This window comes from Hyperoodon ampullatus, assembly GCF_949752795.1.
Source record: "Hyperoodon ampullatus genome assembly, chromosome: 1".
In the NCBI taxonomy this organism is placed as follows: domain Eukaryota; kingdom Metazoa; phylum Chordata; class Mammalia; order Artiodactyla; family Ziphiidae; genus Hyperoodon; species Hyperoodon ampullatus.
Window position 1 is genome coordinate 187,699,187 of NC_136914.1, and position 13,194 is coordinate 187,712,380.

At 34.1% G+C, this 13,194-nt stretch overlaps 1 protein-coding gene across 7 annotated transcripts in view; it reads left to right on the forward strand.

The window, feature by feature from the left end:
* Window positions 1-13,194, forward strand: part of PCDH15 (protocadherin related 15) — a gene marked incomplete at both ends in the record, with an annotated part of 736,996 nt that overhangs the window by 146,320 nt on the left and 577,482 nt on the right. For 5 of the 7 annotated variants that reach the window (XM_079712490.1, XM_079712491.1, XM_079712492.1 and 2 more), the window contains one exon: window positions 2,019-2,084. In XM_079712490.1, coding sequence (XP_079568616.1) covers window positions 2,019-2,084 — 66 coding nt within the window. Of the gene's footprint in view, window positions 1-1,488; window positions 1,504-2,018; window positions 2,085-13,194 lie in introns of all 7 variants that reach the window. The other 2 variants (XM_079712493.1, XM_079712489.1) reach the window with 1 other exon arrangement.

Consider the following 13,194-nt stretch of genomic DNA (forward strand, 5'->3'; position numbering starts at 1 on the left):
ATCTGATGACTCAGATCCATGACGAAAGAAGTTGTTGGTTTTTAATTCCCATGTTCAGCACGTAGTAAGTTATCTACAAATTTGACTGAATAATTTTTGAATGCATAGATGAATAAAAAACTAGATGAACAAAGTATTATGAGAACATGGAAGTAAAAGATAAATTCTGACTGGGGAAATAGACAAGTTTTCATGGAATAGGTGAAATCTAGTTCTACCAACAGAAGCAGAGACTAGCCAGGCAGGAGTAGAGGCAGAAATGAATTTAGGTGACAAAACTTCCTTAATAATGCAAGATACGTTCTAGCAAGAGTAAGGGCTCTGATGTGACTGAAGGGCACAGTGCTTAATTCTAAGTAAACAATGTTAAGACCATGACATCCTTTGAATGATATTCGAAGACAATTTTCTTCACTCCAAAGGAAACTTAAGTTCTTTGTGCAGAGAAGTACCATTATTTTACCTTTGATTTGGGTGCATAAAATAATTCTCATGAAATTAATAAATGAATGCAGAATGAGAACAAAGCTTCTAGGGGATCAGTGAGGAAACCACTGCAAGAGTAGAGGTGACAAATAGTGAGGAGCTGTGCTATGTCAGGGGGTATAGGAAGGAGAGGATGAAGTGTAATGCAATATTTTAGATCTAAAAATGCTGTGACCTGAAACTCCTTGAATACTGACCAGGATGAAGAGAGAAAAACTGGAGATTTCTGATATTTTAAGCTTCATATGGGAGAGCACATATCTTACAATATAGAACAATGCTTGCCAAAGCCTTTTTTATTCATGCCCATGTACATAATAGCAGAATTTTAATAGATAAATAGTAAACCTTGAAATCATCTTCCAAATAGCACACATACTTGGATGGCTTTAAGCCAGTTTATGTTGCAGTCACAGGACTGTGCCATGTACATTTAACTGTGTGACACAGCCCTATCAGGCTGACCGAGTACCTCCTGGGAGAGTGCTTTATGTCTCAGAAGTGTACTTTTGACATCTTCCAGGCAAAACTTTCATATTTTAATTATCATGGATGTTATAGCTCATGATACTATTTATATGTTCATTATCATGAGATACTTCAGTATTAGCATTGTTTGAAATAACAAATTAATCACTACTGATTGACAGGCACTATTCTTAAGGTTTGTTCAACACAGGGATAATAGACAATTCATAAGTAATTTTATTTACATTTTCATAAGACACATAGGTGCACTGTAAGTTATGTTCGAGTTGATCTATAATTTTTAAGATGTTAATGACATATATTATCAAGTTAACTTGTTACTACTGTGTTAGAATTACAAAAATCTAAGGATTTTATATATTTCATTTCCAGAAATCATTAGGTGATGTATCTGTTATTGTATAATGCTATTTATGTCTTTAAATCCTCGCTAAATATATACATGTATTCTTTCTTCCTTTCTTTCATTTTTCTGATCTGCTTCCATTGATGACTCTATACTTTTGACTCCAGACTGGCAATATGAGGGTAAGATGACAAAAATAAAATCTCAAACAACCTCATGAACATTGCTTGTCTGTCTTTGTTTTATACTCTTTAGAACATTATTAAAGATCTATTCACTCTTTTTAATTAGATCCTTTATTACAATTAAAGTTCAATCATGTTTGTTTCTGTTGTGATGCTTTAATTACAATTTATCCTTGTTAATCATCCCTTTATGTTGTTTTTATGGGTTAAATTACCATCCTGTTATCTCTGTCCTGAAGGACCTCTGCTCTCCAGTGGTCTCTGCTGGTGTTTTGCAGTAAGATTTGAACAGTTTCATGGCATACAAAGTGTCTTTGTTACGATGTGGTAAGGAATCTATATAGCTCTTACAAGAATTTTTAAAAAATAAAAAATTGTTAAAAGAAATGATGCATATTAATTTGATTGTAGGATTTTTCTTTTTAAATATCAATATACATCTCAATGAATTTAATCTCAGGGTGAGTGCTCCTGCAGTAGCTACTTCTTAATTTGTCTTGTTTTCTCTTTAGATTGCAAACTAGCTAGGGGGGGACCGCCAGCCACCATAGTTGCCATTGATGAAGAGAGTCGGAATGGTGAGTAAGCTATGTGTTTTAAAAGTGACCTAAGAGGGATTTCTCATTTCAAACCTAGATTTGATATGTGTGGAAGTACTAAATGAAAGCTTCAAAGCAAATCCACTGACAGTTCATCTTTAATTTCTTCCCTGTATGACTTTAAATTGGGACATTAACTGGAAATACTTTATTTGGATTACATTATGAGAGACTTAATGAATAGAAATGTTTAGTTTTGATTGCAGAGAAGTCATCTGATTCACAATCAGTCTAAAAATGCATCTAGATACTGGCTAGAACTTTTCTTTGTCAATAGGTAGAGTTGATTATCACACATACTGTTATCTAGTGTATTTCTCCGAAAGAAATGGACCACAAGGTAAGCTCTGCACTGCTAATTTAAATTTGCTACAGTCTGGTAAGGATTAAGATCCATAATCTATTAGACATGGTGATTTAAGAATAGTTACTAGGGGGACTTCCCTGGTGGTCCAGTGGTTAAGACTTTGCCTTCCAATGCAAGGGGTGCGGGTTTGATTCCTGGTCACAGAGCTAAGATCCCACATGCCTCGTGGCCAAAAAAAACCCAAAAAACATAAAACAGAAGCAATATTGTAAGAAATTCAATAAGGACTTTTAAAATGGTCCACATCAAAAAAAATCTTAAAAAAATAAATAGTTACTAGGAAAACAAAGTGCTTGGGAACAGAAAGCTGACAAAAGGTCTAGAGCAGAGGAGGAAATCTGAATTTTCACTCAGTCTGCCATAATTAACAACTAATTCCTAATTTATATTACAATCTTCAAAAATTTAATTTTCCTTAACAAAAAATTAGCACTTTTGTTCCCCAACACTCTCTTAGTCTCTCTAAACTTTACAGATATTTAGAGATTCTCCTCCTCTATTAGGTAACAGTAAAGTGGAAATCCCTTGAGTCTTGGTTTCTATTTCAAACTATTTTAAAATGAGAATGTTCTGTGACTCATTTTGTCTACTAATTCTGTAACAGACTTTCCACTGGGTTTGATTTGTACTTTCTGTCTAGGCTCAACACTGTTTTGCCAGATTGATGTCTTTTTAAAAAAGAATGTCAAGTGGTTTATTGGAAAGTGACTTTTCCCTGAAATTCAACCTACGTGTATTTTGAAAATTTCTATAGTACACATAATACCTGTGTTGGTTCACTTTATCATGTATCAGTATTTATTATGCTTTACTAGAAACATTTATTTTACTTCTTAGAAGAATTGTCATAAATTTTTATTCTTGAACATCTTTCACTTCCTTTGGAATCAGCCAAAAATGTCTACAACACTGCTGGCCTTTGTTTAAACAAATGTAAGTGTCTGTACTAAATTATAGAAATATTATAAAAATTACACGTTTTTTTATTTTTAAAAAGTCCCTATTGAGCTTGAAAGAATATGAAGATAATGAGTTATTAGGATGCATTTAAATAAATTAGAAATAAGTCCTATATGTATCTACAGAAAATATATATATATAAATACTATACCAGAAAAATTTCATCTCACATGTAAGATTATGGTTTATCATTAACTACTTTCCTGTCAACAAATCTGTTTTCTAAATGTCCTACAATAAAAAGATTGCTTTTTAACCAGAGACAAAAAAATAAACGTGATAGAAAACCAATCTATATTTTCTCATTGTTCACCAATTCCCTTGAACATATAAGCTGAGCTGAACTAAAGCATTTAATTTTACTAAATAGTTGTTTTAACATGTAATTCTATATAGAGCTTATTTTGCCAACCAGATAATTATAGCCACAGTAATGATATTTTACCTTTCCTTGTGTTGATTAGATCCCACTTTTTAAAGGAGCTCAGGAAGTCTACAAAGATGTTGTCATATCAGTTCTGCATGATGGCATGTGGTGAAAGTTCAATATTTATATTTTAGAAGAATGTGACATGATGTAGTTGTTGTGCTCTTTAATTGGCATATTTTGTAGAAACTGCCAACTACTCAGAATGCTGCCAAGTTATTTGAGTGTCATCATAAGGAGTATAAATACCAATCTAGAGATTAAAGGTTTTACATTTCTCTTTCACATTAAATTTCTAAAAATATGGTGATCAAATGAACCTCTGCCAGATATTACAATGTAGTGTGCAATCATTCTTGCCTTAAAAGTCTAAAGGAAACAATCCATGAAAGTGTTTTCATATTTTTCTTTAGGTAATCTAAGAAACTTCCCAATAGGACAGTTAATTCTAGTCTGGCTCTTAAACTCTTGGTTTCTTTTTTCTTGCATCTTTTTAATTGGTAGTAATAAAACATGTGGGTATCCTATTTTACCAGAAAAATAAGCACCTATTTTTAAATGTTCTGGGGCTTCATAAAAGTAAGGCATAGCAAATCCTTTATTAAGCCAAACTAGTAAGTTTGGGTGTCAACTTGCTTTGGCTTACTTTATTGATGTCTACAGCAGAACAATCTCCATTGTCAAATACATCCTCTACTATACTACTATAGTATAGCTTTTAAATAACTCGGGTATTTTTTTTAACTCAGGTATTTAAAAATATATACTTAATTTTCTTATATAAGTCACTAAGGTACATTCATAGAATGTCCACTATTTGTCACATGCATCTGCATGTTTCAAGATTTTTATACTCTGTGGGATGGAAATACTTCCTTTTTATGAATATATATGCTAAATTAATTTGCACATCTGTATATGTTTTAAAGAATTAAAAATTTAACAGGTAGAGATCCATAAACTTCTTTTTCACCCTGGGACCTGTTAGATTGTTCCTATCCTTGGTCCTTGTCCTCAGTAGTATATTGATAACAGATTCATTATATCACCCTCGATCTGAACCTGGAGTTTATTTTCATCACAACTACCAGAAAATCAAGCTTATGTGGTAAGAACACAAAGTCAACCCATTAAGAGAATCACATTGGTTCCTGACCACCACCAGAAAGCTCTAGAACTAGTATGTAGAAAATGTTTAATGAGTATTTGCATTTAGAGAGGAGAATGTGTACCAAGCAACAGACTTAGATTATTTAAAAATATGCAAAATTTTTTTCCAGAAAAGCTTATGTATACACAAAAACCTGCACATGAACATTTACAGCAGCTTAATTCATAATTGCCCAAACTTGGAAGTAAGCAAGATGTCTTTAGTAAGTGAATAGATAAGTAAACTATGTACATCCAGACAAGTACAGACTAAAAACAAATGAGCTATCAAGAGCCATGAAAAGACATGGAGGAGACTTTGGTGCATTTTACTAAGTGAAAGAAGCCAAGCCAAAGGAAACATGTACTGTACAATTTCAACTATGACATTTTGGAAAAGATAAAAATATGGGAAAAATTAAAATATCAGTAGTTTCCAGGGGTGAGTTGGGGGAAGATAGGCAGAGCAAAGAGGATTTTTAGGGCAGTGAAAACACTCTGCATGATATTCTAAGGATGGATACATGTCATAATACATTTGTCCAAACCAATAGAATGTACAACACCAAAAGGAAACCTAAGATAAACTGTGGACTTTGGCTGATTATGATGTGTCAGTGTAGGTTCATCCTTGTTTAAAAAAAAAAAGTACCATTCGAGTGAATGATGTTGATAATGGGGAAGGCTATGCATGTCGGGGGGAAGGGGGCCAAGGGGTATATGGGAAAACTCTGTCTCCCTCTCCTTTTCACTGTGAACTTAAAACACTGCTCTAAAAAAAACTAAGTTTTAAAAAAATATTTCTGGAAATACATTTTTAGATTCACAGGACTCAGAGTTGCCTAATGGCATTCAGTCCTTACAGGAAGGAGTGAGGTCAGGAACAGTTACACTGGAACTATTTAAACCTTGCCTCTGGGTGCCAGCCAAGTCAGGGCCCTGGCTGCTTTACAACAACTATGGAATGGCATTCAAAAAGACTTTGGAATGACTGGTTCAGACTAATTCTTAGAAACTGGGTAAATACATAGGCAGTGCTGAGTCAAGGGGACAAGAAAATGATTTGAAGTCATGGTTTGAACATACACCATAATTGTACAAAAATAAACAGGCTCAGATGCAAAAGGATATCACTATGTAGGTGAGAGATTAGGAGGCTCATCCTAAATGTTCTTTATGGATTTCCAGTTAAGATACTGTGGGCTCACAGCAAATTTGAGAAATGAAAGGTGATGGAGTGTCTTCACATTATGAAAGTAGCTGTCAACAGAGGATGCCACAGCTGATTCAATGAGAATGTGTCCTGGTCAGCACACATGGCAGAACCAGGTGTGAACTGGGTTGAGTATTACAGACCCTCCTGTACTTCTAGGGAGGTAGAGGAGGTTATAGAAAGGAACAATGAATTCAGTTGGTCACTCCTTCTGTGGGGTTTCTCTGGCCCAAGCATGGAGCTAGGGGGGCAAAGGGAAGTTGATAGTTCATTAGAAACAATTATGTTGTTGAGGGGCATTTGCAAGTTGCTCATCATCATCCTTTTCCTTCTGTTGTCAAAAATCACTAAGCTTGGAAGAGTAGAAGATTAAAGTTTTATGTTGATGTTCTTCTTTCCTTATAGTTGCCAATTACATACCTTAGATTTATAGCAAGGGAGTTTGCCAAACTCTGCCTTACACACCTCCAAAGGGTTGCAAGTAGAGTTTCACATACTCTTAGTAAAACAGGTCTTGCACTCATGGAAAGAAAAGTCTTAAATAACCAATGTTTCTGTATGAATATTCCCAACGTTTAAACAAAGTGTAAAAAAAAAAAAGTGTAATGTGTTTTTTTTTGTTTTTTTTTGTTTTTTTTGTTTTTTTACATCCAAGGGTTCAGAACCCTCCCTTTTTGCCTATTTATCTTCATTCTTCTCTTTCATTCTCTAAAGAGAGCAAGGTCTAAACTGGCGGAAAATTTTTGCAAGAACAACTATAGTAGAATAAGAATAAACTCTGTAGAATACCTCATAGTAGAAGATGACTAGAACCCCAGATGAGAGACTGCACAAGAGGCTGAGAAGAGAGGAAACTGAGAAACCAAGATGGCAAGTTATCAGGCAGACTGGATGACAATGTTCTATTGGGGTAAACTGAAAGTGGTTGAAGATGCCACCAAGAGGTTAAAGGTGCTAGAGATTATATAGTAGGTGGAAAAATGTTTCAATATAGTTGCCATAGAGTCCTCAGCTCATGTAAATGTTTGGGAGAAATGTTATTAAAGATAGAAATCCTTATCTGGGCCTATTCTTAGGCCATGTTTCTTTCAATGTGTCAGGACAAAGATACAGCTTAAGATCTGGATTTAATTCTCTCTCAGTTCTATGATAACAATTCTGGTTATTTCAAATATGACATATAACAAAGTGTTGCCAACATAATTTACATATTAAATGAAACCTGAAGTATAGAACATGTTCTTAGATATTAAGCTTTTGAAAATTTGTACAGAGCTTTACTCATGAAAATAAAAGTGAGAGAGGGATCTAGTATATATGTCCTATGGGAGGGATAGTTCTAAGGATTTGGTTTTAAACAATTACTTTCTAAGGCACTTTTATCCTACCTCTATTCTGCATTGTTGCCTTATCACTAAGGTAAATAGTGTTTGTCTCTCTAGTGGTTTTCATCAACAAATGCTAGAATTCTATTTGAAACAATAATTTTTTTAAAAAAAAATGTATAGTCTGCTGCATAAAGCCTTATGAAACACAGCAACTCTAACAATAGAAGTTCTATACAGATGAAGGTAGATTAATAGATGACTGTACAAGCTTTTGAAGTATTAAAACTAAAACTTTGTTCAGGTTATACAAGATCATCCACATTGACATCAAGCAAATGACCTTTAGTGCAATATGAGAGGTTTTTTTTCTGGATAAATGGGGAAAAATATATTCCCACTGTTCTATAATTTTATAACATCCAAACTTGATTCTTAACTGCCAAAATATTAAATATTTTTATAAGACATTAGTGGTCTTCTGGCTAGATTGCTGTGGATGTTGCATAGCCCCAAAATCATGATTACAAATTTCTTTGCTACTCTATTCTTTACTTTTCCCAGTCATCATTAAGTCATTCTGAGTTCTTTCTAGTGAAAGGCATACACATTGATGAGGAAATATAATTTTTTGTAAGCTTTGAAGAAGTTAAATGAAACTATCCAAAATACACTTGTCAATATTAGACCTAAGTTGATGTAAAAAAATCATATCCAATTCCTCATGTATTTTAATCCTCTTATTACAGTGACTAAGACAATTGTCCTAGTAGAAAATAATTTGGCTCTGCTCATTACTGCTGGAGCTACATATGCAACGATGCATTCGCTTCTTTTCATTTGTGCCAAAGTATTATTTTATGAAAGGTCAGTAGCTGCAAACTTCTGAAAATATAACTGTGAAATAAGTAAATTGAAAACTTTCTAAGCATTAGGGAAATAGGTTGTTATCTATCTCAAGTTATCTAAAATTATATTGACATTTAATCATATTTCATTTTTGATATTCCTTTTCTCATTTGTTTACTCTATAGCACCTAGTATACAATGGTATTGCTGGATCTAGTGAAATGATCATAAAATAAGGGACACGAGAAGTACACAAAGCAGACAGAAGTCAAAAATTATACAAAGCAGACAGAAGTCAAAAAGGGAAGCAAGCTAGGGTGTTTTATACAAAGAAACAACTTTGTTCAAGATAGTGGCTCTTGTTTACTGTTTAAGTTTCAGAATGCTAACATTAATGATGATGAAAAGATTAACTTGTGCAAAGTAACCCTTGGCTTCTAAGGAAATGAAAAACACACTTAAGAAAAGAACATTCTATTCTATTTTTCCTTTTTCTTTAAATCCTTTATTTTAATCTCATGTCTAATAGAAATAAATCTGAATAATATAGAATTAAATTATGCCACACATATACACACTTAATGCCAAGTGATGCTGTTATAATGAACCATTTTTCGGTAGAGAGAGTATCTAAATCCTGTCACTAGGGCAGACAATTGAAGCTAGTATTGGCTTCATCTGTATAGACTATTGGAAGATGGACCATGGGCCTTGATGGGCAATAAGAATGGGCCATGTGCTGCAAGAAATGAAGACCTATTAGGTTCTCTCTACTCATAACCATGTAGAAAGAAACCTTCAATTTTTTTCCAGAATAGGAAATTCTGTGTATTAAAGATAAGTCATTCTAATTTAAATTGTTATTCCTTTTATTAGCCAAACAAAATACATCTGTGTGGCTCCTGTGGCCTGCAAGCCACCAATATTTTGACTCCTAATTTAGGCAACAATGATGAGAGAAGTGCATGGTGGAAAGGACATCCATAAGATGACATTGTTTTGGGAAGGGCGTGAAGGGAATTTGCTTGTTTTAACATCAAGCTCCTGGAGATTCTGTCTGCAACTGCTCTTTTTTTTTTTTTTTTTTTTTCTGTACGCCAGGCCTCTCACCGTTGTGGCCTCTCCCATTGCGGAGCACAGGCTCCTGACGCGCAGGCTCAGTGGCCATGGCTCACGGGCCCAGCCGCTCCGTGGCATGTGGGATCTTCCCAGACCGGGGCACGAACCTGTGTCCCCTGCATCGGCAGGCGGACTCCCAACCACTGCGCCACCAGGGAAGCCCTGCAACTGCTCTTTCTTATGCATGATCTTAGATTCCACTATTACCCTGTCCCCAATGACTCTTTCCCCAATTCCTGTTCATCATGAGTGGTTTTTCACTTCTGTTCCTCATGATCGAATATTGGCTGCTAGATTATTGATCTTTGTTGTCAGGCAACAAAAGTATGACTTTTCTGTTAGGACACTGGAAATCTGAAATGGAAATCTGAAATGGACCACTACTGTCACTTTTGACTATAGTAATCAACAGTGTAAATGTTCTCAGCAATCACTGAATGAGAACCATAACCCTCAGATGATTTGAAACTGTTCTCGGACTTAAAATACCTCCTACAGAAGTTTTCAAAACAAAGGTTCAAATGCCACATATTTCCACCTGGAATTGTTAATGTAATTCAACTAAATATGCTTAAGTGTGCCATATGGATTAACGAATATGAAAATACTTGGTATCCCTTCATCTATTGCTACTTCATGAAACTGAAGGATGCACTAAAGCTAGATTTTGTATTCACATCAGATGGTATAATTACAGTAAATAGTATATATTTATTCCTTAGAATAAAAATGAATCTCTTAACTGTACTCAATAATAAAAGATTTGTGGAATTGTCATAGCTACATACCATTAAAGTACACTCAGCTTGGTTAAAATACAAATGGGTTTACTTAAGTAGAATATGGAGATATAATATATTGTAGTGTTCCTTTTAACCTACCCAAACCACTTGCCACTGATGACCACAGGCAAGGTTTTTTTGTTTGTGTGGTTTTTTTGTTTGTTTGTTTAGTATCAGTCCTCATTTCTGTTTTCTAGATTCTGAGTTTTGTCTAACAGTAATTCTTAATTCAAGTCTCAAGTGCTGGCTGCTTAGCACAGAACTCTTTATTAACTCAGGACCCCTCAGAAACAAAGTTCTTTTCATTATAAGAGCATTAAACAATCTCCTTTTACCTGTTCTTTTGCTTTTGCTGGTATATTTTCCTTGTTTGTCTGCCTCCAAAAATTTACAAGTCTACAAAACGGTGATTTGAATTGTCAGACCTGTGTGTAGTTGAGAGAGTTGCTTCTTAAAATGGTTTTGAGTAGGAAAGGAATAGCTACCAGTTAAGGTATACTAGAAAATCTAGAAAAAAAAGAAAAACCAATGCCCTCCTGGTGGCAGAAGCAGGACCTCTAGGGAAAAAAATAAAGCAGACCAAGACAACAGGGAGTGATAGGCAAGTGGGGAGGAAGTGGTGCTCTTTCAGGTGTCTGTCTAAGGAGACCACATTTGAGCAGCGCCCTGACCAAAAATGACTGAAGATGTGAGCCACTCACTTAGCTGGGATATTTACATTTCAGACAGGAAAATTAAAATTCAAAGGCTACAAGGAAAAATATCGTTGGTCAGTTTAAGGTACGGCAAAAAGATGTGGCTGGAGAAAATGAATGATAACAAGTGTGGCTGAAGCAGAGAAGACGGATGTTGATTGAATATATGTAAACTACTCAGAATGTTTTTGGTTTGCCAACAAATCAGTTGATAGTGAACTATAGGTTGCTAGATCAAATCACTAAGGATAGTTCTCCTTCCTGTCCCTCACTCAATATCTTAGTTTAGATACTTCAAAATTTAAATAGGCAACTGGGTGTGTATGTATTTATAATCTCAGATAATTTTACGCTTTAAAAAATCTGTCTGCTAAAAAAGATCAGAAAATACATTAATTTGCTCAGTTTGGCTTGGTGGTATCACTCCCTCATTTAACACATAATAGAGGATTACTGCAACCATTCCAAAGGTAAACGTGAATATGATAGGTACATAAATGCTGAGTGTCTGAAAGTTTGATAGTGTGGTACCATCAAAATTATAACCAGAGATCTTTGTTATATTACATTGTCTTCAAAACACCATTAATATAAAAGGAAAGATTCAGTGCTAGTGGAGTCACATTTCAGAAAAATATTTGTAAAACAGTTCACTTTGCTTAATAACATGATCATCTTTATAGGAGCATGTTTTGGTGAAAATGCTGAATAACGAGCTTTGTTTTATCTTAATCTTTAGGACAGGCAGGATGTGGGCATTATTAGTAAGGAACTAGCAACCTATCAATCTCTACAGGGTTCATTTACTATCCTTAGGAGTGTTTTTTTAGGGATGTGAGGACTTTTATAGACAAGAGGCAGACTAAATGTTATACGTGAATTAACAGAGTGAATAATTTAAATGCTACCTTTGAAAAATTGTCCCAAGACTTAGAAAGAATTTAAGATTCCTTTGTAGTGAATAAGCTTTATGGAACATTGTTCAAAGCAAAGCTTTTCATTCTAATTTTGTATTACTAATGACCAGTTAATACCTCTACATTTCCATCCTGTAATGAATAGCAAGTATGAAAGTGAACGTTTTATTTATATTATTTGCACATTCTTTCGACATCTTGAATTTTGATGTCTCTCAAATGTTCTACAGTGAATAGATTCTTGTCAGTTAATACCGTTTGTTTTTTGAAATCTATTATATATCCCAAAAGAAAATTATTTGTTTGATTTTAGTTTGTTTCAAAATGTCACCTAAGTCTCACAAAATATTTTCTCTGTATTTTTTCATTCTCCAGCATAGGCTACTTCCTTCTTTTATTTTTTCATTTAGTTGAAGCAAAACAAGTAAACTGACACTTGACTTTGAGTAGACTAAAAGCAATTTGAAATCGAATAAACTATCTTCACATATAATCCTAAATAAGATTCTAACCTTGTGTATTTTTGATTGGAAATTCCTATTTGGTATATAAAAACTTTTATCATTGTAGGCATTGATAGGATACCACATAGACATTCATATTACTATATTTTTTAGAAGGCTTCAGAGATCATCTTTTGGGCTTTGATTATATAAAAGCATGCTACTTAAATTAATATCTTTGAAGTGTTGTGTTGTATTTTAAGTATCACTGTGAATTCAACATTCTCCTCCATGGTATGTTTACCTGTAACTTAAAATTTTTAAATTGTTGACTATTAGTTAAAATTAAGGCTCTAAGAAGGAAGATGTACCTTTTTTCTGTGACACAGTCATTTAGAGATGGCACAAATATTCCTAGTATGTGACAAATATCTTCTGTAGGTCATATTACATGAGTAAAGCATAATTGTATTTATATTAATAATAGTTGAAAAAAGAAGAATCTACTGTAAATAACAGAGTTCAGTTGTCCTATAAATATAGAGTTATGCTTTAAGAGAAAGGCAAGCTGGAAGGCAAACATGTAAGTCTGTGGCTAGTATTTTTTCTGCCAACAACTGATGGTACCTTTTATCTCAAAATGGGAAGTATGTATTAGGATCATTATGTTAGATTGTAAAAATTCATGAGAGCAAAGACTATCTGCTTTGAGTCATTGCTGTAATCCCAGAAGGTAGTGAAATGCCTGGTATGTAGCAGGCATTCAAAAAACTTGTTTGATTCAAGTAAATCATCAACATGAATCCCACAAACAAACTACCATCTGAGTTAAATGACACATAT